The sequence below is a fragment of the Anabrus simplex genome, chromosome 6 (assembly GCF_040414725.1).
Source record: "Anabrus simplex isolate iqAnaSimp1 chromosome 6, ASM4041472v1, whole genome shotgun sequence".
NCBI classification, from domain to species: domain Eukaryota; kingdom Metazoa; phylum Arthropoda; class Insecta; order Orthoptera; family Tettigoniidae; genus Anabrus; species Anabrus simplex.
In genome coordinates this window covers 229,620,529-229,648,382 of record NC_090270.1, presented here as the reverse complement: position 1 = coordinate 229,648,382, position 27,854 = coordinate 229,620,529, and the positions used below count along the sequence as shown (strand labels likewise).

The following is a 27,854-nucleotide window of genomic DNA, read 5'->3' as shown; positions in this document are numbered from 1 at the left end:
CGTAATTCCGACTAACAGTTATTAGTGAATTACTTGCAAAGTTGATTGTCAAGTGTGATTATATTTTCAAGCCATGCTATATCTCGTTTGTGAAACTAAAAGGATACTTCAAATTAGGTTTGAGATACCTACACCTGGTACCAATTCAAAGGAATACGTCATGATAACACTCAAAGTGTTTAAGGTACTGTTAAGTGAAACAGTGAGGGATATATTTCTTGTACAGCTTATAAATGTCCGGTAAAGAGGATTTCAAACTGAATGCCTAGAGTTTCTTTCCGTTGTTATTTCAGAGTTTTATATTGTCATTCAAATTATCGCAGCAGTCTCACCATTTAAATTCAAAATTTAAAGAATATATTTTGTTTAGTATCAAATACAATTAATTGTTTAATATCAATGGCAGATCAGATAACCTCAAATTTTAGTTGGGAAACCATACGTCAGTGTCCTTTTCCGAGAACCTATATGTTATGCTGTCAAAGTAAGCTTATCACCATACACCCTAGAGATATGCAAGATTCTCATTCTATTATCGTTACATTTATTTATAGTTGGCGCCCATCAACAATTGTATGTGTAAGTAATCAGGTAAATACAAAGTGAGACCACACAGTCAGACGATCGAGCATTTTATTTCATGAATATTTTAATTCTGTTTCATTCTTAATTAGTGAGCAACCACAGTGTTAACAGAGGATGGTTGTCCAATTGTACTTTTCTTAACACATTAATCACCACCACCACCACCACTCTCGTCTTCGAAGCCCACAGACATATTCATGATATTATGCTTTTCCGTGCAACGGAGAAAATGCACGGGTGCGATTTTTTTATTAAACTTGTGTATTCCAGTTTCCGTCTTATATTCGATTAATTTCCCTTACGTCACCAGAGCAACAGTTCAGATTTTAAGGGTTCAAAGGAAAGAAAACCTAAGGTATTCTGCAACCTTTGTTATCAGGCAAGACACATTTCTGTTATGTCTGAAACAGATTTATTGTAAATTACTTTATGTAAGAAATACATTATTCATTTTATCGCCTGATGGTTCCTTCCGTCTCCCTTCCGCGATCCATACATTGCTACCAACTTTCGGAAGTTTTGGATGACGTCTGATGAAGCTGAGGCTTCCTGGGTTCCTGTTATGGCCACTTGTCACCTCCTAGCAATTACATATTCTCAACTTTTTCTAATGTGTTACGATGCGACTTCTTCCTTTTATACGACGAAAAAAGAAGAAGCTGAAAGCAACGCAGCATGAGGATATAACAGCTAACCATCAGACTGCGATGGATGAGCTGGAAACTCTACCAGAAAGTTTTCTCAGTTTACTTTTAAACCTTCCGAAACGAAAGTGGCAGTGTGTGGACTGTGGAGGAAACCAACGACCATTAGCTGGAAAGTCTGGACATTTTGTGACAAAGGTTGTAAGAAAGAAGTCAAGTTTTAAGAAGTAAATATTTACTGAACTTCATTTCATTATAAACAAATATAATAAATTATTCTTCAATATCATAATAGTTTGGATTAAAATGTATCCATACAGAGTATTTACAACAACACCATAAAAGCGAATGCGAATGTATATTCGTAGTTTCTACATCGACTGAGTTTGATTATTGTATCTTAGAAGGAAATTAGACACTCGGAAATCGCATCAAATGAGATTGCATCCGTGAAGTAAATTACTAAAAGGCACCATAGTGATTATTTGTACTCTATTTTCAGTGATGGTTTTGGCGCGGACATGGAGATTGAAGACAATCTCTCGTGTCCACTTCAGCTTAAAATATAGTTATAAGAGACATTAGAATTCGCTCTGATTTCGGTAGAAAAATAAAATTAGGCGACGCTAAAGCTGGCTGACTTCTGCACCAGTATGGAGACCTGAAACAGAAGATCAGATTTCCACGAATTACATTTTGTTTCATTTCATTAAATTAATCAACATTCAACATGTTTGTTTATTGTTAGTAAACTTAATCAAGCTGAGCAACAATTTGGACCCTCGAGCAGTTGCTTTTGCAGATGATTCAGCAGTCTGTGAAAATAGTGAGGAAGCTTGGATAACTAAATTGCTTATTTCAAGGCTAAATGGATCTCCGTGATAGCAATATACGCAGGGCCACAAACACCCGTTGAAGAACTAATAGCAATCATCATGTCTCCATAAAGCAAATAGCTCCGGGCAGAGACATAATACTTGCCGGAGACCTAAACTGCAGACTTGATAACAACAATCATAGAGCGAAAGAGCTCCTGGAAATGGTGACTGAGGAAGGTTTCAACCTTGTTAACAACTTTGAAGATAGAACGTACTTTACATATACAGGAGCAGTACTATAGACTTAATCTTTTACAAAGGTCAAAACATTAAGCTAATAAATTACTCCGTGTGATTCACTACAGAACAGGCGATGATAAGGAAACACTGTCCTGTCTCGACGCATTTTAATGTCTCAAGAATTGAGAAGAGAGAGAACTATGCTGATGCCAAACCCTCAAGACAGATAAATACAAATGTACTCAACAAACCAAAGAACGGAAAGAACTTGAAAAGAACATAAAGAATAATGACATAGATGCAGCCGCACTATCCCTGGAGAAGACAATCAAATCAGCACTTGTCTATAAGCGTAAGAGAAGATCGCGAATATGGTTCGATAAAGATTGCTATAAGAAGAGAAAGAGCACTATTAAGGCCATGCATGCAGCAAAGAACAACAAGAGCATTGAGACAATAAGGCAATATATCGTCATCAGGAAGGAATACAAGAAACTGCTGTCGGTAAAACGAAATGAACATATAGAAAAGGAAGCGATAAAAATCGTGAAGGATGCCATTAAGAACCGTTTGTAGCATTAAAGCCTAGGAAAATGCAAAGCAGTGGAATGGTAGAAATGGATACATGGGAAGATCGCTTTAGGAATATACTAAATGTTGATGAGGACGTCAATACTGAGGCTGCGATAACAGGATCATACCAAGAAGTAACTGACCCGTTCACAAAGGAAGAGGTGTACGAAGCTATTATGTCATTTAAAAATAAGGCCATAGGACTCGATGGCATATACATCGAACACATAAAAGACTCATTAGAAACACTATTACCGGTGATTTCAAACCTAATGAACCTCTGTCTACAAGTATGTAACATCCCAACATCTTGGAGAACCTCGACTATGAAAATGTTGTACAAAGGAAAAGGAGACCAGTCAGACCCTAACTCATATAGAGGAATAGGTATAGAAAAATGCATGCTGAAAATAATGACAAAGCTTCTCACAAATAGAGTTGCAGACGCAGTAGAACACAAACTCCCAGAGGAACGGTTTGGATTCCATAAAGGAAGGAGCACCCTCTATGCCATTAACAACCTCATCAATGACATTGAAGAAGTCCTCAGACATCCAAGAGGCAAATTCCATGCAGTATTTGTTGATTATGCAAAAGCTTTCGACACGTTAAGCAGACCACTAATAATCGCGAAGCTGGAAGCAATAATGGGGAAAGACAAGCTCACGACTCTGATAAGTAACATACTGACGACAAATTACATACAAATTGATGACCAAGTCGCGACTTCGAAATTGAACAGGCAGACCAACGGAGTACTCCAAGGAGACCCAGTAAGCCCCTTGCTGTTATAACATTGCGACGTACGATGTGGTAAAGGTTACTCAGCAAGGTATAGAGGATTTGAAAATATACTTATATGCAGACGATATGGTCATTGGATCAAGTTACCTACATGCTGTGCAAAAAGCTGTAGACAATCTAGACAGATGGGCAAAATATAACAAGATGAAAATTAACACACAGAAAACAGTGAAAATGACATTTCGGAAAGGTGACCGAGAGGCCGCAAGTGACAGGATATACCTAGGGTCTACAGTACTCAAGACTGTCAATACATTTAAGTATCCAGGACTGACCATGCAAACAACAGCAACAACCTATAGAATTCACATAAAGTCTAGAGCAACGGCGGCCACCAAAGCAATATATGATATTAAAACAATTACCAACCTTTCACTAGAAACTGCTATGAAACTATTCGATGCGAAAATTGCGCCAATTGCCACATATGGACTGGACATTATATGGGATAAATTGGGTCTGGCTGAGCTGAAGACAATTGAAGCAGTCAAGTCGCGCTTCCTGAAAGCTACACTGGGAATATCAAAATACACAAAATCAAGGCTTGCATATGAGCTTGCAAAGGAAACCTTCTTCATCAAGGACCTCCGAATGAAGGGAGGGTTTCCATCCACAGATGCTTGGGAAAATTAATGCAGGAAAGAGTGAAGAAGAGGGAAGAAATCTGGCTCGATTTCTACTTAACGGAGGCGATGATGAATAGAACATGGACAAAGACTAATCGTTAACTCGATGTCGGTCCATGGATATCACTATAAACTGTGCAACACCGAGTACTTCCATGACCCCGAGGAAACCTGTGTTTGCAAGCTGTGCAATGAGCATTGCAGTCGAAATCACGTAATCACATGCAAAAACCGGGGATTATCCATTGTGAACTTTTGTAATAGTGAGAAGTGACAGTACATATGACAAACTTTGTTTATACAATGCACAATTTGTGTGCTGTATCTTTATTAATTATGATGATTAATAAAGTGTTTATTATTATTATTATTATTATATTATTATTATTATTATTATTATTATTATTATTATTATTATTATTATTATTATTATTATTATTATTATTATTTCAAGGCTTATGTACCAAATATATGAACATCCAAAACTTGCTAGAATGCCAATCAACAGGGATTACAGGAAAGGTAATATGATGGTCTCCTCCATTTTGTTATAACGTCCTGGGTAGAGCAAGTTAGCTTGGACCGGCCGTGCGGGACGTCACCGAGTTAGGTCCCAACCGCTTACCGCTGCAGCAACTAGTCAGGGAAGAGCCAAGCGCGCATGTGCAGCCCCCTCTGCCACTTTGTGATCCCACTGCAGGCCTACCTTACGGCGCAAGAAAGAACGGAAAGGTGAACCCAAACTTTCGGGTTCCAGAGGACTCCAGGGACTTCAACTATCGCGAATTGTTTGGAAGAGCCAGTCTCTCTAATTAAGGCACGCCAGAGAGCTTTAAGATTCTATTCTCCCTAGAGTTCATTCAAGCGAGTGTACTTGTGGAGCACTGAATCAGTCGGTGGACAGTGAAGACTGTGCTGTGTGTTTGAACAGATGGTGAGTGAGGGACAGTGCAACTGAGCGACGAGTGACTGTGACAGTGACAGTGAACAAAGACCGCTGGGAGTGTACGGACTGTGTACCACATACAGAAGACTGTACTGCGCGCGCTCAAGTTGTGAACCGTGAGATAGTAATAGAGTACTGCGAGCGTAACTGTGAACTGCCCTATACTCAAGTGGCAGTCGTAGAAGAGTAGAAGTTCCATTGTTCTAGTTTCTAAGTGTCAGAGTGAATAACTGGGGTGATTGAATTAGCAAGAGAAAGGAAACTGATAACTGTTCATCAGTAACAGTGAACCGGTTCAGGCGTTTTGATGCATCACCTCAAGTGGTAACTGTACACACAGTGAATTCAAAATCTGCATTCAAAGATTTAGTTCTATAATTTTGATACTGTAATTTCTAATATATATATAACATGTAATGACTGCCTGACTGACTGAATCATCATCGACGAGCCAAAAATACTGGACCTAAAGAAATTAAATTTAGGGGATACATTTATATTAGAGTGTGGGTACCCACTAAGGGAGGATTTTTGGATCTTCAGTCGCTAACGGGGTGAATTGTTTAAAGGAGTATATCTGTATCTCAAAACCTTAAAACTTTACAGATGTACACATTGGTATTTGGAATGTCTTTTAAAAATAAAGAAATGCATATTTGTTTGTTTTCGGAAAATCCAATTCATGGGGGTGGGTGTTGAAAAATTAGTTGAACAATTTTAGAGGATACATATATCTCAAAAACTAAAGGTGTTGCAGACGTGAACATTGGTATTCCTTAAAAGTAAAGAAACCCGTATTCCTTTGTTTCTGGAAAATCCAATTAAGGGGTGAAAGAATTGAAAATTAATGGAATTATTTGTATGAGGATACTTATATCTAATAAAAACTAAAGTTGTTACAGAGGTGAAAAGGCATATTTATGAGGATACTTATATCTAGAAACCTGAAGATGTTACAGACGTGGAAATAGGCATTTGGAATCTCCTTCAAAAATAAAGAAACACGAATTTTGGGGGGAAAATTAACTTGGAAGAGGGGTGAAAAGTGAAAAGGAGGTGCATTCCTTTCATCAGGATACACATCTCAAAAACTGAAGATGTGATGGTCGTGTAACTGACATTTGGAATTTCATTTATAAATGAAGAAACACGTACTTTTTGTTTTCGGAAAATTCACTTAAGGGTGGAGGGTGAAAGGAAGTGAAAAAATGAGCTCCCTTTATGGGGATACTTATATCTCAAAAACTGAAGTTTACATGCGTGGATATTGGTACTTGGAATCTCCTTTAAACAAAAAAAAAAAAAAAAAACGCACTTTTAGGCAGGGGTAGGGTGAAAAAGGAGTTGATTTATTTTTATGGGGATACATATATCTCAAAAACTGGAAGATGTTAGAGACATGAAAATGTGTATCTGGAATGTTCTTTCAAAGTAAGGAAACTCGTATTCTTTTGTTTTTGGAAAATCCACTTAGAGGGGGGATGAATAAATTGAAAGATCAGTTGAATTCTTTGTATGAGGATATATCTCAAGATCTAAAGATTTTACAGACGTGAAAATTGGTATTCGGAATCTGTTTCAAAAAGAAAGGAATACGTCTTGTTCTGTCTTCGAAAAATCCACCTAAGGTGGCAAAGCAAAGCAAAGTCATCTCCGTACAGGCCATGAAGGCCCTTGGAGGAGTGGAAGGTAAAGGCTTCCACCATTGTTAACATCGGCACGTGATGGGGTATACTGGTTAGCTCTACGCCCGGCCGCCTTTGCCCCCAGGAATTAACCTGGTACTCATTTTTGGTGTAGGCTGAGTGAACCTCAGGGCCATATACACCTCCGGAAGTGGAAATCTCGTTTCTTAAATTTTTACGACTTCCTGACTGGGATTCGAACCCACGTCCTTCCGGACGAAACGATCACGCCTTTACCGCCTCGGCCAGGCAGCCCCTACCTAAGGTGGCAGGGGGGGGGGAAATAAATAGAGGAGGAGTTGAATTCTGTTTAAGAGTATACTTATATCTCAAAAAATGAAGACGTTACAGACGTGAAAATTGGTATTTGGAATCTCCTTTAGAAATAAAGAAATATGTATTTTTTGTCTTCAGAAAATACAGTTAGGTGGGGGTGGGGGAGGAGGAAGGACTGGTAAAGGGGTTAAATTATTTTTATGAGGATACTTATATCTAGAAACCTGAAGATGTTACAGACGTGGATATAGGTATTTGGAATCTCCTTCAAAAATAAAGAAATTTTGTTATCGACTTGAGGGAAGACCGTTTCTCACGTGTACAGTAGTCATCTTAGCCCCTAAAGGCAATACCACAAACGTGGTTTACAAAGAGTTTCTGAGGTAACTGAAACTCAACTTTTCGGTGCGTTTTTATACTTTAGGGAGTTTTAGATATCATCTTAGTACAGTAACGAGGAACGATTACTTTTATCAAATTACGAAATCCACGCGAGCGAAGCCGAGGGTAACTGCTAGTGGTTCAATAATCTAGGGAGGACATAGTTACTAACGATATGATAAAGGAAGACGTTGGAGTAAACCAATACTTAGATAGAACTGTAATTAGAGCTAGACTGTCTGAACACGCCAAACATAATATAGATGTAAGCTACTAACAGTCCTGAAAATATATCTGCACTGAAAAAGGACCTGTAGGAAGAACCTAGAAAGAGATGCCTGGAAGAAATGTAACACCAGCTGGATTAAATTCTTAAAGGAAGAGTGGTACTTGGTAATACTAAGATGAAGAGTACTTGTAAAGCACAAAGATTTTTTTTTAATTGGCTTTACGTCGCACCGACATAGATTTTATTGCGACGAAGAGATAGGAAAGCGCTAAGAGTGGAAAGGAAGCGGTAATGCCCTTAATTAAGATACAGCCTAGTGTGAAAATGGGAAAGGACAGAAAGTCTCCTTCAGGCCTGCTGACAGTGTTGTTCGAACCCACCATTTCCCGAATGCAAGCTGAAAACTCGCATCCCCCTGTGGGTGGGGACAGTAGAATAATACCCACGGTAGCCACTGCCTGTCGTAGGAGGCGACTAAAGGGATCCCTAGGGGCTCTGAACTTTGGAGCTTGAGTTGGCGACCACGGGGCCCTTAGCCGAGTCCTGGCATTACTTCCACTTACTAGTGGCAGGCTCTTCACTTTCATCTATCCTGTCCGACCTTTCTTGGTCAACTCTTGTTCTTTTCCCAGACGACGGTATTAGAGCACTCGAGGCCTAGGAAGTCATTTTCACGCCCTTCGTGGTCCTTGTCTTTTTTTTCTTTTTTTTTTTTGCTAGGGGCTTTACGTCGCACCGACACAGATAGGTCTTATGGCGACGATGGGATAGGAAAGGCCTAGGAGTTGGAAGGAAGCGGCCGTGGCCTTAATTAAGGTACAGCCCCAGCATTTGCCTGGTGTGAAAATGGGAAACCACGGAAAACTATCTTCAGGGCTGCCGATAGTGGGATTCGAACCTACTATCTCCCGGATGCAAGCTCACAGCCGCACGCCTCTACGCGCACGGCCAACTCGCCCGGTCTTGTCTTTCTTTGTCCGATACCTTCATGTTTCGAAGTGTCTGATCCCTTCCATTTTTTCCTCTCGGATTAGTTTCACTTCCTCTTACAACAATCACCACCACCACCACCCACTCACAGCTCGTACCCCTAACCACACGGCTAACTTGCTCGGTGCACAAAGGAGGAATTCGGGTGAGCGAATCGACGGGATTATTATTATTATTATTATTATTATTCTCCAGCCGTGTCGCAGCCCCCTTTGGTACTTCCTGGAAAGGGGCACGCGTGTCAACGGGCAGCCCCCAGCGTGTCGTCTCAGAACTCACGAGCATCAAAACGCACGATTTCCAAGGAGAGTATTAGTAAGAGTAGGCTTTTCTACCTGGGCTAGTCTCAAAACTCACGAGCAGGATCAGTTCTTCTTTGAATGGATAAATCCCCACCCTACTAGTGATGGGATAATCGAATAACATCCATCTGATTACTTAAATAAACGAATAAATAATCAAATAAAATAATCGAATGAGTTTCAAATATTCAGTTATATCGCGAAGAATAATCGGATGCATCATGAGAACATTTTTTGGTGTAAGTATGTCGGATGGATAATCAATTGAAATAAACGAATAGATGAACTCTTACGAAAAATAGAAATGCGCCTTTTTTCAATCCATGAAGCCTAATGCCGAAGACAACACAAAAAGCTAGTCTCCGAGCGATAGGATTTAACAAATGAAAGTTAAAATCCCGGCCAGAAATCAAACGGAGGCCCTTGGACCAAAGGCCAGCATGCTAACCATGTATCCATGGAGCCGGACGACATCGAGTTAAAGTAGGTGTATTGACTTCTGCTAGTTAAAAGAAATTGTCAATTGGTAGTGCTGGGGTTAGTTCCATTATGCCAAAAAAAGACGGCATTTACTTAAATAAGGAACTTTATTTTTACAGATATTAAGACTGTTAATTCAATCATTTAGTTTCAATATTTAGAAATTTTGTTGATAGGATAATCAAATACAAAATAATCTCTTATTCGATTATTTCGTTTTTCGATTATTATATTTTTTCCCATTCGATTACTTTTTCGATTATTGATTAAGTTTTCCATTCGATTACTTTTTCGATTATCGATTACGTTTTCCATTCGACTTTTTTTTCGATTATTTGAAATTCCATTAGAATGGCTGGGCAAATGAATAGAAAAATGCTTTCGAAATAATAGAATGGAAAGTAATCCTAATGTCATCCACTTATCAATCTCATCACAGGGAAATTAAAATTAACTGTCTCCATCCCCTTACAGGAAGTGATCGCGTGGGACGAACGGTCCCAGGTAAGCTTTCCGAAAATAATATGATCTCGTGCTCCACACGTATGAATGAGTCATGCACTCTCAGATGCCGTTACTTAAAATGCGTAGATTTTAATATATTGCATCACGCGGTTACACGAAGCGGCAATGCTATATGGTATTGGCCATTTGGTTTACCAAATTGATCAAGTCATAAAATCAAATTAGTCAGGATTTTATCTCAAATTTTGCGTAGTCGTTGGTCGCTAGCTTTGATATTTTGTCGCTAAATGACTTCAAAAAGACTCCATATTGCTAATGATGATGATGATATTTTATGATAGTGGTTCTTTCTCCAATCAAGAAAATGTGGAAATGGTCAAAACAAATACAAAAGGGTTGAAAACAATGAAGGAAAATGTGTGATGGTGATTAATGTTTTAAGAAGGAGTACAACTGGGCAGCCTTCCTTTTATTAGCACTAATCAAAGGAAAAAGAAACCGGGCGAGTTGGCCGTGCGGTTAGGGGCGCGCAGCTATGAGCTTGCATCCTGGAGATAGTGAACCCTACTGTCGGCAGCCCTGAAGATGGTTTTCTGTGGCTTCCCATTTTCACACCAGGCCATTTCCTTTCTATTCCTAGACCTTTCCTCTCCCGCCGTCGCCATAAGACCTATCTGTGTCGGTGCGACGTAAAAAAAGAAAAGGAAAAATGGAAGGTGTTACACACTTCGAAAAATGAAGTTATAGGACAAAGAAAGAAAGGGGCAACGAAGGGCGTGAAAATTAAAAACTTCGTAGTCCTTAGAAATCTAATGCCGTCGGGGTCGCAAAAGAACAAGAGTTCTTTACGATAGATGAAAGCAAGGAGCCTGCCAGAAGTGAGTGGAAGCAATGATTGGACTCAGCTAAGGGGCACGCGGTCACCAAGGTGGCAAATTGCCTATCAGTTGTTTATTTAGCCTTTTTGTAAATAATTCAAGAGCCCCTGAAGCTTCTTTTAATCGCCTCTTACGACAGGCAGGGGATACAGTGGATGTTATTCTGCTACCCCAACCCACAGGGGAAAGTTATGGCTGGTGAATGAAAGACACAGGTGTATCATCATCATCAATATCGTCGTCATCATCATCATCAAAATATTTTGCTGTGGTCTTAAAGCTAATCTAATGTATTTTTCCCTTTGACATACATTTATAATAATGATGAATTTTCTGCGGAGAGGCCTGGTATGAGAGTCACCGCGCGCCTCATCTCTCCTGCGGTCATAGAAGGCACCTGCTGTCCGGAGTCATGAATTTTGAGACTCATTAGAATGTTAATTTAGCTACTAGTTTGTAGTCGTGAGTTTTTATACTATTTGCTCTCAGCCTGAGGGCATAGCCGGCCTCTCCCTGCACTGTTCTCTTCGGCTGGTTTTACCCTGCACCTACTGGAATACGAATTGGGAAAATAATGAAAGGAGATTGCATTTTTTTTGGACATAGGCTATTTACAGAATGGATGAGTCCAGATTAACCAAAAGGATTTTCAAGTACCTTTGGGACAAAAGGGAAACAACTATCTGGATTCAGGAAGTAAGGAAAGATATAGAAAGAAATAATATAAGACAAGAAGAAACTATGGACAGAGAGATTTTTAGGTAGTAAGTATGAAAGGATTCCAAGGAAGATTGAAGAAGAAACCTGGTGCGAAGTGTTCCGAGGACAGAAAGAAATAGCATAGTGAAAAGATGAAAGAATATTAGAAGGAACAGAAGAGAAAACAACGAAGTATGAAGAATTGAACTGAAATTGTCACGTTGTCCTTAGCAGGCCTCATCGGAAAGAAGAAGAATACTCCACGGATTTAAAGTGAACTAAGCTGCACTGTGATCGTCCTCCGGCCTGACACCGGTATCGTTAACGCACCCACATAGCACCATTCCATACTTCCTTGGTGAAGCTCAGTTGTCTTTAATTTATTCATTGAAGAAGCCATAAATAAGTTGAAGGCAAATACCATATCTAATGCATTCGATTTGCAGATGACATAGCAATTGGAGCAGACTCCCAAAAGGAGTTGTTCAAGATGCTGAATATATTGTCATCTGCATTGTCAGTTTCACGCTTGAACATTAATGTTAAGACGACCAAGGCATTAGTTGTGAGTAAATATCTTCAACGAATTCACTCCAGCATCAAGCTTTTTATTTAATGATATTTGTTCGTGGCATCGACCTCTGTAGATCTTTTGGCACTACTTGCACCATATGATGTGCACCTGCATGTATTGTAATTGCGGAAGTGTAGAATGAGAGGAAGGGAACGTTAAGGACGACACAAATACCCAGTCCCCAGGCCAGGGATATTAATCATTTACAATTAAAAACACCTGACCCGACCGGAAATCGAACCCGGGGCCACCGGGTGATAGGCGGACGCGTTGCCGCCTACACCGCGGGGGTCACCAGTTTCACTTAAGTAGGAAGTCTGAACACCAATGTCAACAGGTGCAGAAAAGAGGTCGTAAGGCGAATAGCGCTTGGCAAGCAAGCGTTTAATAAGAAGAGAGATCTTTTAATCAGTGCAAACTTAGATTTTGGAATTAGGAAGAAATTCGTGATTTCTTTTGTATGGCTGTGAATCTTGGACAATCAGAGATAAGGATTGGAAACGACTGGAAGCGTTTGAGATGCGAGTCTGGAGATGAATGCTGCGGATTAAATGGATTGAAAACAGAACAAACAAAAGCGTTCTGCAAGAAATTCACGGGAAGAGAGAACGGATGCTACATGCTAACGATACAGATAAGAGCTGAATTCACTGGCCACATCTTGCGACTCAATACCTTTCTTACCAATCTGCTGGAACGGAAAATCACGGGGAAGAAAGGCCAAGGACGACGAAGGAAGAATTCCTTCAAGACTTAGTACAGAATCTTCAGTATGGTTCCTATTATGAAATGATGCTTGCTTCTTGTTTAAAGGGACCTAACATCGAAGGTCATCGGCCCTATCATGAAATGAAACTAGGTGCTGAGGACAGAGAATATTGGTTGCATAGACAAGGCAATGCCTTTAGACACTGATGGTGAATTTAGGATTCCGTAAAGTGTTGAGCTACTAATACTAAGTACAGAACGCGAAATTTTTAGTGATACTTCGGCTCCCTAGCGCTGAATCGGTAGATCTGTGTTACCTTCGAGATTCGTATTGGCGACTTTTGACACACACACTATGAATCGATTACCGGTATGCATCGCCATGAGACATCTGGCGTACACTTTACGTACTAGTACTGTTGTTTACACAGCAAAGAATTCATGCTAAGAACAAGATTCGCATATGTGTGTGTGTGTGTGTGTGTGTGTGTGTGTGTGTGTGTGTGTGTGTGAGACAGTTGGTGGCTTAAGATAATAAAGGTTTAGAAAATTCATATCGATCGATCGATCGATCATACTATCGATGCGATTCACATTTCATTTCCATTCAGTTGGCAGTATTACCGGAACCGGGATAGCTCCCTCCTTACTCCTCACCCCCCGTGAATCCATGTATCACTAAAAGTTTCGTGGACTATTGGGATCATTTTAAAACTTACCTCTGAGTGTGTCCATGAGCTCCTCGTGTGTGTTCGAGTACGTGAGGTCTGAGCTACACACCCCGCCCAGCGTGCTGAAGACAGTCGGCTTCAGATTGTGGAGGATGACGTGTCTCTCGCTCTGTCGGAAGTCTCTGATGAGGGCCTGTAGTCCTTGAGCGGCTGTGTAGTCCGCCCGGTGGATGTGTCTACAGTCTACCACGATCGGTAACTGTCGCGCTCGCTCCTCCTCAGGCAGACTGGCCTTGGTGACCACCTCTCGTATGAAGTCCACCGCTGGGAACTGGAGACCCGTGCTGGGAGTCACCAGCATGTACTCAGGATCAGAGCCACTCTGGGGAGGGAGGGCAGATATGAGACACATTAGTTGAAGAAATCTAATAAAATGTTTATATGAAGATCAGCTGCTCTACTTGATTTAAAAACAGTAATCCGAAGAATGAGAAGTATAGATGGTTATGTTTCGTTGATCTAGAGAAGGCATATGACAGCACCGAGGGAAAAGATGTTAGCTCGTGACAGTCTGTAAATGAATACTGTTCACTACTACTACTACTACTACTACTACTACTACTACTACTACTACTACTACTACTACTACTCTACCAGACAGTCACCCGCCCGGAGGCTTTACATACAGCTCAATGTTGTTAATGTCGTCATTGTTGTAACCTATGGCTTTATTGGGAAGCAACTCCAATGCAAAATTGATATCTCTAGACAACAATAATACACAAATAACATTAATAAAGTATAGATATGCTAGAAAAACAGTCTTATTTCATCTTGTTTCTGGCTGTCCAGTGTAGGGCTGGTAAATTGCCTTGTTTTTGTTGTGTTGGGTTGAATTCTGTGCACGTTTCGAGTCCATCACTGATCCAGTAATTTTGCAGATGGTACACTTTTCCGTCGGGTATATTTCGATTCAAGCTATATGTGAAGCTAAGCAGTTATGTCATGCTTCCAATCTGAAGATTGCCACTGCTTGTTTCCTCGGCTTATGCAACTGAATGTTTGAACCTGATCAAATCAAGATAGGTCCAAACAATTGTAACTGGTAGAGAGGAAGATACTGCGGCCCCAAAACACAGAGGACGGATCATACAGAAAGAAGGGAAACCAAGAATTATATCTCAAGATGGAAATGATTTCAAATACCATCCGGAAGAGGAGAGCCATGTTCGTCAGACATATCTACAGAATGAACCCGGGAAGACTGAGCAATCAGATATATATATATATATATATATATATATATATTTTGAGATCAGGAAAAGTACGGTGCGTTGGTATCAGGAGGTGATGATGAGCCTGGAAGAAATGGCAATACAACAGGGATGGTTAAAAGTCGAGGATCGAAGTCACCAAGAGGTTTTAAGTAAAAGTTAGATCCCGTACCCAAGCGTCGTGAACAGAAGAAAGGAGGAGATAGCAGAGTGAAAGGATGGAGTACTGAACGACGATTAAAGCCCAGAAACAGCTGAAGATGAATTCGAATTAACGTGGTCCATAGTTTGCTAAAACGGAAAGAAATAATAATAATAATAATAATAATAATAATAATAATAATAATAATAATAATGTGCCATTTCACTGTTTGCAATGAAATTTATCTGTAGCAAAAATGGTGACTATGCCATAAGAACGCCAGAAATAAAACGTCAACGTGTGCATGAATGTTAAGAGTGACAGTTTCGTCAGGTAAAAGAAGGGAAGAAATTATAGAAGGCGGTGGGAAAAGACGTCATCGGAATATTGTTAAAAATTATTGAAAAAAAAATTCGACTTCGCTATAGACATACCAGCAGAGCAATATACGAAGCACTTGGGAGAAGAATGAGTAAGAAGAGAGAAATAAATAGAGCTGAAGATAAATAATAGTAAACATCTTCATAAATAGCACGTCGTCGGAGATATAGAATTTATAACATTTCATGATATAAAAACTGCACAATCTAATTGGTAGAGTACCACAGTGCTACGTTACGAAATACCGGCAAGAAGACAGATACAACGAAAGGAATTCAATATCAAGAAGTCGCGGAATAATAACTGTCGCGCAAGAAATAGAAAATATATTTTAGGTTAAATTGAAGCCTTACCAGACATATTGAAAGACTCTAAAACATCATAAGATATCATGACGAAAATGACCCTGTTGATCTGCTTTTCTATTTTCTCTGCGCAAGAAGCCGACTACGTCATGTGCTAGACGTGCAGAGGCGGAGGCTACCTAGATGATGGTAACACGATCGACAAGTCCAGCCCAACCCATGAGGACCGGAGATGAGCGAAGACCATCCCTAACATTCCCGAGAGCCTAATACGATACCGTGAACCCGATCACCGCATGTCCTAGCCAGCTGGGCATGTGACAGCAGCAACAAAGCAGGAGGAAAAGATAAGTCTTGACTAAAAACATTCTTCTAGTAAGTAATTCAGATAATGTTTATTTGCGAAGTGCCATTTTATATTCCTTACTTAAAAGATTTATATAAAAGTGCTATTTTGAGTGTCCTATAAGAGTGATGTTACGTGAATAGTCAACTGAATTCACAGTATCAGAGGTTATTAGGTAATCATATAACATGAAAGACAGGTCCATTGATATAGGAAGTGATTAACCAGTGATGATTTAATTTTTGCGTTCGTAATGTTGCCAATGGTCAATGAAAAGAGGTTAATTAATGTAAATGTGATATTATGCGATATTATTGTTAACATTATGGTTATACTAGGGCATGTTCTATTAAGCTGAGATGAAATGAGATCGTATATAGGTTATCACAACATCGTAGGAAGACATAATAAGAATTTATGGAATTTGAAGAGAATTTGAGAACAAAATGGAATATTTGGATGGATGATTAACGATGAGAGAGTAACACGCGTCACGTTGAGATGAATTATTATGTTGTTATAGTATTAAGTTGAGACATGAGATGTGTAATATGAAATAAATGAGTTATATGCAGACTATGATGAATGGTAGAATGGTATGAGGAATAATGATGGTGGTGATTATTATTACGTCGCAGATGAAGAGATAGATGATTTCTAGCAATGAAATTAGGTTAATTGACGCTCTTCGTGATAAATAATAATTATAATTAGTTCTCAAACGAATGTTATTTCTTCAGGAAGCTTTATATAGTACCACGCATGATCCACACAACATGCCTAACTTAACAACTACTTATTTGATCATCGAAAATGATTCAATACATAGATGGTAGCATGAATGTAACATATTTCTGTACAATATACTAACTATAGATATTCGCATTCTGATAAATGAAGCTTAGCACATTATTCATTTACATTATATGATATGACTGGTAACATTATTCATAACTGAAGGTTGATGGTAACAGAGTCTTCTTACGAACTAGGTTACCTAATATCTAGTTGAATTACATTACATACTTGTTAGATGTGAGTGATAGCTGAATATTTGGGCATATATAATTAATGGACTGGCACATAAGAGTTTCTTTAAATTAATATTTATTTAATAAGCAATTCAACTAATAACAATAACATTTCGGTTATTTTATTTTAAATAGAAGAATGACTTAGAGAGTTAACTTTTCTTCATTGCGAATGAAATACCAGATTGAGAATTGATATTTGAGAAAAAAGTTTTCTTTGACAAATAACATCCTTGAATGACAGAATGTGTTAGCTACTGGCAAATGAGTTTGTAATACTGCAAATTGAGTAGGGAATATAAATTGAATCAAATAAAAAAATTAGGATCAGATTGTGTGATGAGAGAAGGTTATAAAAGCATGATTCTAATTTTATCTGTATTTAAAGCAATGTAAATAGTTCGCGTCAGACATTTTCAATTACTCCCAATCAAGATTATGAATATTTGATTATGTTTCTTCTTGTTAGTTAGTTGGAGGCCTCTAATCATTTTTTAATACTTTGAAAGCAAATGTTGAGATGCGACATCATTATTATTCATTTCTTTAATAATATTCAAAGCATTTAAAGTACTTTTTCAAGATTTTCTTCATTTCAATAAATAGTATTGTAAAAGAAATAGTGATTCTTTCAATGACTTCCTAGGATAAGTACTTAGCTTTTAAGTGAATATAGACTAAGAATTATGCTATGTATTTGGATAGGAACCGGATTCGCGACTAGGAGACGTACGTTGCGCAGAATGGAATCTGATGTCGAAGACGGCACAAATCAACTAGTCCCTGAGTCAGAGGAATTAAACAATGAAGTTTAAAGTTCCTCACACGACCAGGAATCGAATCCGGGACCCCTTTGACCAAAGGCCAATATGCTGACCAGTTAGCCATGGAGCCATATCCCGTAGTGGGATAGAGGTTCGTTACGTGTCCATCCGATATAAAAATATGTGGTGCTGTGGCTAAACATTTACCTTCAGGTATATTCAGTCAGTTATCTATAACAGCTATACAGAGTGGTCGGAAACTACGTAAACCGGATATATGAGCCTTAGAGGGTTGGTCATACTGTTATGTCTTGATCGCGAACAAGAGAATAGTGTTGACGTGAGGTACATAAAACAGATACAATTTTCAAAACAGTTCTAGTAGTATTAACATTAAGTGGTACGCTGGGATGCTTTAGATAACCTAACCATATTTAAAGAAATATGTTTCGTGTTGAAAATGTTTAATAATTTAGTTTGAAGTAATGATACCATTTAGAAGATTATATTTTTTATTTTATAACATAACTAGTGGGGTAGCTGTTTATGGTGGATTAGTGAGAGTTGTATTAATAATACATTATCATTATTTCTTTTTTGCTAGTGGTTTTACGTCGCACCGAAACAGTATGGCGACGATGGGATAGGAAAGGCCTAAGAGTTGGAAGGAAGCGGCCGTGGCCTTAAGGTATAGCCCCAGCATTTGCCTGGTGTGCAAATGGAAAACCATCTTCAGGGCTGCTGACAGTGGGATTCGAACCCACTATCTACAGGATGCAAGCTCACAGCCGCGCGCTTATAACAGCACGACTAACTGGCACGGTATTATATTATTATTATTATTATTATTATTATTATTATTATTATTATTATTATTCCAATGAAAGAAGTGAGTTGTTGCATCGACAAGACATTAGCCTTTAGAATATTTATTATTATTATTATTATTATTATTATTATTATTATTATTATTATTATTATTATTATTATTATTCAAAATAATACATAAGTGAAATAGCTTATTTGGAAACGAGTGCGTTTTTTCTTACATGCTTTTAATTTTCCTTTTCTGTGTGTGTATTACCCAGTATTCCAATTGTATGCACCAGAACTTGGTGTACCAACTGAGGGTTAATTTTTCTGCAGTAGTGTTGAAGCTGTTGAGGAAAGTCGTAAATGTAGATTTGTAAATACTGACTGTAAATATATAATTTATTTTAGGTGACGTGATTGTTGTATGTTAGGTTAATTTCGAATGAAAAGGCCTAACGGTCACTTTCCTTATTGCCAGAGCTGGTTTGTAAATAAATTCAAATCTCCGTAGTAATTAAAGCGGCTTTCTAAAGAATTTCAGAAGACTGTAGGTGCCTCTAGTGATGCATACTGCTGCTACAATCCACCTAGATAAGCAGCGTGACATATATAAAATGATATATTCTTACTGATTATATTCTCGCTTAAGCGCCTCTACTTTATGCCCGGCCGCAATCTCGACTCAATATGTGTCGAACCCAAATCATCCCCTTCGGGTACCCACTTGTTCGCAATCAGGACGACACCGGTCATATTGATAAGTAATTTGAAACAAATACGTCGAAATCTCGCGCCGTTGTAATTTTATCAGCTGCTTAAGTTAGCCAATCAGATCGCTTCGCGGGCGAATTCAAATGGGCTTTATGAGGCAGTGCTCCTAAATCTGTACGTAGCTTGGTCGGGCTTAAGAGCCATGCCGAGAAATGAGCAAACACTGACACACCGTGAGTTTCAGCCAATGCCACCATAGCGTAAGCCTACATGCTATGAGCCGAGCCTATCAGCAGGGAGGTCCTTGTTTTGAGTCCCTCCCCTGGAAAAGTTATTTTTTTCCATTGGCGCTCTAATTTATCACATGACATCAGATTCACGCAAATTTAATTTCACGTTTTCGCAGAGCAGAAACCTACTTCCTAGCCTTCTTGATGCCATGACCAGGACCCTAAACACGTAGGACTGATCCTGTGTGGCCACGCCATGTAAATCAAGATGTGTTGTTCACAGCGGATTGGATCTTGTCAGGACTCACAATTACGACGACCAGGGCGTCCACGTATGTATGATTGTATGTTCAGTCCACAGCCCGAAGGCTGGTTGGATCCTCAAAAGCTCCACCATTAGCTGCCAAGATGGCCTAGGCATCACTGAAGAGGCGTACTAGGGAAATGAGGAGTGAGGTAGTTTACTGTTTCTTTCCCCACTTAGCCAGAAGTTGCTATTACATATCAGTCTGCCAAGGCCAGTGAAATGCATACATCAATATGCAGTAACATTTACACACCATTCATAGCAAGGAGGAGCTTCCATGGCTCAGGCGATAGTGCGCCGGCCTCCCACCGCTGAGTTCCGTGGTTCAAATCCCGGTCACCCCACATGAGATTTGTGCTGGACAAAGCGGCGGCGAGACAATTTTCCTCCGAATACTCCGGTTTTCCCTGTCATAATTCATTCCAGCAACACTCTACAATATCATTTCATCTGTCATTCATTAATCATTGCCCCAAATGAGTACGACAGAATTCGGCAGCCGGCACAATTCCTATCCTCGCCGCTAGATGGGGGCTTCATTCATTCCATTCCTGACCCGGTCGAATGACTGGAAACAGGCTGTGTATTTTCAATTTTTTTATTTTCATAGCAGGGACTCTCTGCATATGTAATGGCATTACTAGCATCACTCATACCTCAGTCACTTTCATATTGTCAAAGCCAAGGATAAGACTGAGGCAGATCAATGAAAGTAACAAAATTGCTCTAGCCTATACCAGAAGGCAGTACACTGTAAACACTAGGTCCCGCCAGCAAAGGCATGGCGTCCAAGTATCAGTTGAATCGTGGTGGATGTGATAGCAATTGCTTTTAAACTTACAGAACAATGAGATGTGCAAAAAACTGTTGCAAACCATACCTACGTTCCCAATATTTTGTTCTCTAAAGCAGCTATCAATTGTAACGAACCCGAAGGTGGAGCGGAAGTATTTTTGATGGTACTTCGTTGAATGTACGATATATGAAATCCCTACGTCTGTCTGTCTATCTCCGTGATACAGAAAAATATGAGATCGTTTCGGCAGCTGGATTTGGCATCAGGTAGAGGTTATCTCCCTTTAACAAAACAAAAAAAAAACACGATACACACATGACGACGAGAATTTTTGTACTTTTTAATAAAAATAAGTTTATTTTAACGAAGTAATTTTATCATCCTGACTATTTGGGTGCGCAAGTACCATCTATCGGCATGAGTTCGAAATACGTCCACCCCAAGGTATGCAGCAAAACGTGATACAAGGAAGAAAAAGTAGTGGCCGTGGCATTTATTTCGGTACAGTCCAGCACATGCCTGGTGTGAAAATGGGAAACCACGAAAATAATCTTCAGGGCTACCGACGGTGTGATTTAAACCCACAATATCCCGAACGCAAGCTCACAGCTATGCGACACGGCCAACTCACTCTGTCTCGAGATATGTCGCCTTTAAAACTGATAATGAGAAAAAGAAAATTTGGAAGGCTGAAACTGACTCAGTATAGAGCCCATTGACATGAGACTCCAAGAGCAGCGTCTCTGCGTCTAGGAACCCGGTTCTCTCGGCAACTCTGTCATCAAGACGTACGCAGAGACCGTTGAGGCTACAGGGTTTTAGTAACCGACTACTGTTTATTTTTCGAATTTGATTATCCGTGGCAAGGCCGTACCCAAGATGTTTTCGGAGGGGGTTAGGATTTGGGACGGGGTGGTGGTTTCTGAAAACAAAAATTATAGTAACAAATATCTTTTTAATTTCAAATAGATTTTACAGAAAGAAACATTTGAGTTTTAGAGCAGTACCTTTTACAACTCAGTGGCTCAACGAGTGAAGTAGGAAGGTAAATTCGTAGCGGTATGGTGGGCAGAACATGCTTTATCATGTGCGTGCAGTGCGACAAAATCACTCGTTTAAAAATGGAGGTAATGTTTCACTGTAAGTGTTAAAATATGTAGAGGTTAGATTAATTTTTTAAAATCTTCTACTTGTTCAATAAAATGAAAATATTTCACTATTGTGCCGTATCAGAGCCATGAATTTTTGATCCAGGTACATGTATTTAAAATTTTATTCAACATGTTCTGTATTTCGCGCGCGCTTATACATCGGGGGAGGGGAGGCGTGAGGACTGATGCCATAGAAATTTCTACGCAAGGAGCGAGTGTGATGAAGATAATTGTGCGACGGAAACAGAAGAGGGCAGGTCTCTAAGCGTACCTCGTGATAATGCCGTGGGGGTGAAAATCGCAGGGAGGCAACACCCCGTACAGAAAGGATAGCCAACTTAGCGGGACGAAAAGGTGGAGTTAAATTAAATTTGCCCTCGATTTACGCTATAATTAGAACAACAAATGACACGGTATGCCTCTTCAGAATTAAGAAGAAAATTTGACTGGAAGGGATGTGCTATATACTCCTGAGCAATGTAAATTATGCATTTGTGATATTACGTAAAGGAAGCGTCCCCAAGCGATACATAGAACACATGACCTGCTACGGGAATTCCCCCATTGCTTCAAATGCAGGGATGGTGCTTTGGACAATTGCAAGAAGTTTAGGATCGCATTAATTTCCGCATACAATCGAGACTCATGAGATCATCTTAGCTACCTTTCGAACGTACTGCTTCACTGATATTCGTAACGTCAATGGAATAGATTAATATCCTCTCGGAGGTTTCTAGGGTCAGCCCACTTGTGTCAGATTTAATAAATCGGACAGACAAACGTGCACCCGAGTTCAGTCTTGGAGGAGACACGTTGCTATCTCCACATCAACCGGTCTCGAAAGTTATTTTCTTTGTGCAGTGATAGATAGAAGCAGTATACTGAAATACTGTACTTGACTTCTTCTTCTTCTTCTTAAGACGTCGTCTCCAAACGGAGGTAGACGATCCACAAGGCCAGCTCTGATCTTGACGTTGCAGCCATGCCATGTGAATTTATTGGAATATCTCTCAGGATCTTTAATGCAGTGGTTTCCCGTTGCCTTCTGCATCCTAATGCCGTTGACCAAACTGGTTCCTCCGCCTTTGGGAACAATTTCTTGTCCCCAGGACAATAGAGTGCCCTTACCCATAGCCGCTCATCCACATTTCGCGACGTATTCATGCGGTAGCTTCCGAATTATGTAAATTTCTTAGACATGTAAAGACGGGATTATTTTCCTCAGTTTCAGCGTCGCGGGTGATGGAAATAGTGCCGATCATATAAAACTAAGCAGTGTAGTGTAAGCGAGAGTATTAATGAAAGATAAGAAAATAGTTTTATAAGAGTAAAGCCGCCCCCAAGGCACAGATAAACCCGGATAAATTCAGTGTGGGACTAGAGTCTTTGTATCACTGTGTGGTGACGGTGTGAAGTTGTTTGAACGTGCAGATAACTTTCCGCAGGTAACGGAACAGCTTTCATCAGTGGAGAACCAGGCGCGAACCATGGACCAGCAGACGGCAACGCAGCTCTGGATCCCTGATACCCCAAGAACAAATGACGTCGTGATGGAATTCTAAGTCTTCTTTGCATGAGCTTTCCCGAGGTTCAAACGAGCAGCACAATGCAGTAATCACATAAGTGCATAATCCCATTGTAAGTAATTATGAATGCGTAGCTTGCAAATAATTCATTATTAGATTAGGATGTATATTTATCCTATTTAGGGATTTAGTATAGGAAGCTTCTGAGTGGGTTAATTTAGTTAAAATAGCAACAAATCATGAAGAGATTTTTTGTAATTACTAAACTTTAATTATTAGTTCATAGTCATCGTGTAGTTCAATGTTTGGGAACATATTAGATGTAAAGCAGAATAGGAATTGTTGATTTATTTTATGAGTTTATTAGGTTAAAAGTTAAGGTGTTTGTAAATAATGGTATAATGATTGCATGTAAATAGTCTAATTAATGCATGTCTTCGAAGCCTGTTGGTTGGATCAGTAATGTACTCTATATTTTCTTATGTCATTTAGTAGGAGTTTTGTAGCATAACGTGCATGGCTGCAGATTTTCTGTATGGTGTACTATGAACGACGCTGGAATTCGAATCTAAGATCCCAATTTAGCTTTCCGTAAGGAAGCACTTTCTTATTAAATTCCTGTTCTCCCCTGAATTTTAAAGATTTTTAAATATTACAGGTCATTTGACTTTAAGAGTGTTTTTTTTTTTTTTTGGACGTACTCAGATCATGAACCCCAGTCTATATTTCTTGAGAATGTGTCAGCAGGAATTGGATAGCGAAAAAATCCCTTTTAACGATATGATTATTTCAAGTTGTGATTTGTTTATCCTGCCGAAGTTATTGGCAGCGACATTTGTGCGAGATGGAATTTAAGATATTATGTTCTCAATTGAACGAAACGTTTTGAGTATTGCATGAGGTTTTCATGCACAGTTGATATTTTAAAAGGGCTTTGTATGGAGAAGGACTGTGCCACCTAAGCGAACGGCAGACCATGCGTCAACCCTCAACTGTCAGTGTTATTGAATTCTCTTCTTTACGGGCGTGACGACCGCTGGTGAGAGAAAAACACATTTGAGCATTTCCCAAAGCAAAGCAAAGTCGCCTCCGTACAGGCCATGAAGGCCCTTGGAGGAGTGGAAAGTAAAGGCTTCTACCATTGTTAACCTCGGCACGTGATGGGGTAGAGTGGTTAGCTCTATGCCCGGCCACCTTTGCCCCCAGGAATTAACATAGTACTCATTCTTTGTATAGGCTGAGTGAACCTCAGGGCCATATGCACCTCCTGAAGTGGAAATCTCGTTTCTTAAATTTTACGCCTTCCTGACGAGGATTCGAACCCACGTCCTTCCGGGCAAACCGAGCACGCCTTTACCGCCTCGGCCAGGCAGCCCCTTTAGATTTCCCAAGGGAGGTTTAAATACTTTTAAGGTTTAAATACCAGGAAATAGTTCGTCCGTAAGTTCAGGTAATCAATGAATGTAGGTGGTAGGATCCCCTTTCATAAATAAAGTACTTAGGGTTTACTATTCATTGACCCACCATAATGGCAGAAGATCTATGATTCGAATCCAGGCAAAACCAACGTGAATTCGCCAGTGTTTTTTCTTGACCTGGACAAAAATGTACACATAGCCAGCGGTTGATTTTGTAATGTTTAAGTGATATGATGTTTCTTGTTTGCTGATATGTGTGCTTTTGTTATTTTGTTGTGAGTAAATTCCGACTTAACTCGCGTAATGGTTTTGGGTTCGTATTTTCTCGGGCCGAAATAATGGATCATTCTATTTAAGTATATAATTTCATTTTTTTGTATAAATGATAGGTCGGCATTAACCACTCCAATAACCTGAAGTATTATACTTGTTTGGTTTTAACTTTGTTCCCAGTGACGAAAGGAATGTAATATATGGTTCACTGACGCATTTGTAAATACAATACTTTACTAGATCATTAATGGGAATGTACTTGTCTGAAAACCATTCAAAATAATTTCGTCACGTGAGGTTTTTTTATTTCGGAAGGTCACGAACTCAGAAATATGGTCATAATGGCCCTTTATGTTACAGTTGTTCTGTTTGTCATCAAGGCCATTAAATATTAGTTTGCTCCTATTGGGAGAATTTTATTTGCCTTAGCATAGAGCGTCCTGAATTTTCCTCCACGCCCTTAAGTCTGTAAGCTAGATGTAACTTTATGGACTCTAATAACCACAGCTTATAAATCTCATATTTATTCCGTATTGGCTCAGCACAACTAAGGTTAAGTTATGAGTAGGTTCCCACCTTCCAATACTTATCAATTTCTATATAATAGGTTTATTAATTACATAATATAAACCATATAATCTCTAGTACATGTTTCGTTCCGATTATGGAACATCTTCAGCTAAAATTTGATAAAATGGCAAGACAATTAAAACACATTGATGTTATGATGATACAAAAGCTAAAAGATGTGATAAAATGGCACGAAGATTAAAACATATAATTATGATGATGAAATAAAGTTCATTCATGTTGGTTAAAAATTCAACAAGTCAGTGTTCAAATGACGAAGTAAAAACGGCGATAAGGTTCTTCTTCATGTTGGAGACGTGTACATTTTGTTGATCTTGAAGATAAATTGGAGAAATACAAGATTTTCTTAATGTATATTTATCGGGGGAACTCTTGATAAAATAACCGTAGTTGAAGTTGAGTTGTGGTTAGGTTATTGAAATGAGTCTTATAGTCAGTCGTGTCGTATTTGACGTCCTCCCTTATGTCGTGTTGTTAACTGAAGAACCTTATCGCCGTTTTTACTTCGTCATTTGAACACTGACTTGTTCAATTTTTAACCAACATGAATGAACTTTATTTCATCATCATAATTATATGTTTTAATCTTCGTGCCATTTTATCACATCTTTTAGCTTTTGTATCATCATAACATCAATGTGTTTTAATTGTCTTGCCATTTTATCAAATTTTAGCTGAAGATGTTCCATAATCGGAACGAAACATGTACTAGAGATTATATGGTTTATATTATGTAATTAATAAACCTATTATATAGAAATTGATAAGTATTGGAAGGTGGGAACCTACTCATAACTTAACCTTAGTTACTCTAATAACCACCCCGAGAGTTCCGGCAATCAAGATCAAGGGTGCGGAGAAGTGTACGTTCGAATCCTGCACAGGCATTGGGTGTTGCCACATTTGTTGTCAAGGATACTTGGCTTTAGCTTTCGTGGTGGCATAGTATCTCAGGCCAGAAAGGGTTCACTGTGTTTATTGAAATAGGTTTTTATTGTGTTAAATGTATTAAGAATATAAAAAAAACAACGCTGATATCTCACCAAAATTAAAATTTCCATTTATGTTTTCAGTAAACTTGTTAACTATATTAATCGGAAAATATTTAAAGATGGCACAGATTTTATAGATTCAATTCACTTGTTTATTTTCCAAATGCTTGTTTTTAAAATATTTCTAAGTTATTGTAGGCCATTTAAAAAAACCGTATAATGCTGTTTAAAATTGTCAAGTTCGCTTTTATTTCCGAAGAGGTTTGAACCCCCCTAACCGCCCCCCTTGGATACGGTCTTGATCCTTGGCATTCTATCTTCGGAACAATGTGGAATTCGATCTTCCTCTAATTTCAGAGGGAAACTGGAAGCTAAGAGAACATTACATTTTCACACAGAGCCCGGAGCAAAATATAGCTTTCACCGAAGTCTCGGTCTCATTTATTTATGTGATGGTGTGGAAGCTGCCGAGGCATGGGTGGTGCTGAGTAATGACGTTTAGAGCATGACTAGTGCGTCTGGTTGTTATGAAATGTGGTACTCACCAGGCCAGTCACGCTACAATAGCACTTCCTGTCGGCGAGGAAAGCAATGGGGAAGTGCCTTACTTCTTATCATGCCCTATATGCTTCCTTTCGGCCACGCTATCTGCTTTTGCTGTTTCCCTGTGACTGCATACACTTTGATGTTGCTTTTTGAGGATCCACCCAGCACCTGGGTAAAGATATAACCGAGTCGGTAGAACGATGGAACCCGACGAAGTCAGCGTGATGTTGCTGCTTAATTATCAATATTTCTTATGGCTGGGAGTCATCTTAAAATATGTGTCACGAAATTAGAGACACAAAATGTGTGACAAAATGTTATCTAGCAACCGTGCAGGCTGTGGTATGAAGTACTGATGGATGGCATAATCTCATCATACTCTAGAGCAGGCATCGTCAATCGAGAGCGAAATGCTTTCGGAGCCAGTTTGCTCCCCGCTCTCGTGGAACAAGAGCACCTTAGCGAGCAAATAGGGGAAGAAGTAGGGGAAGTGCATGACGTAGTATGTACTGAAGGCCAGTGGCGCATGTACAGTACGGCCACGGTATGCAACCCGCCTTACTGTTGCTCTCTTGTCACGTGACAAACACCCGTCCCGAGCGGAGCCAAGTAACACCGGCTCCCTAGAGCAACTACGCGATGACGTCTGCTCTAGGAAACGGACTATTTCATTCTTGATAGTT

General features: G+C 39.4%; 1 protein-coding gene across 3 annotated transcripts in view; it reads right to left on the bottom strand.

The window, feature by feature from the left end:
• Positions 1 to 1,447: 1,447 nt before the first annotated feature.
• Positions 1,448 to 27,854, bottom strand: part of LOC136876371 (sodium-independent sulfate anion transporter) — a 289,375-nt gene continuing 262,968 nt past the window's right edge. For all 3 annotated transcript variants that reach the window (XM_067150262.2, XM_067150260.2, XM_067150261.2), the window contains exons 10-11: positions 13,623 to 13,956; positions 1,448 to 1,890 (exon numbers count right to left, since the gene is read on the bottom strand). In XM_067150262.2, coding sequence (XP_067006363.2) covers positions 1,856 to 1,890; positions 13,623 to 13,956 — 369 coding nt within the window. In that variant the 3' untranslated portion in view covers positions 1,448 to 1,855. The remainder of the gene's footprint in view (positions 1,891 to 13,622; positions 13,957 to 27,854) is intronic.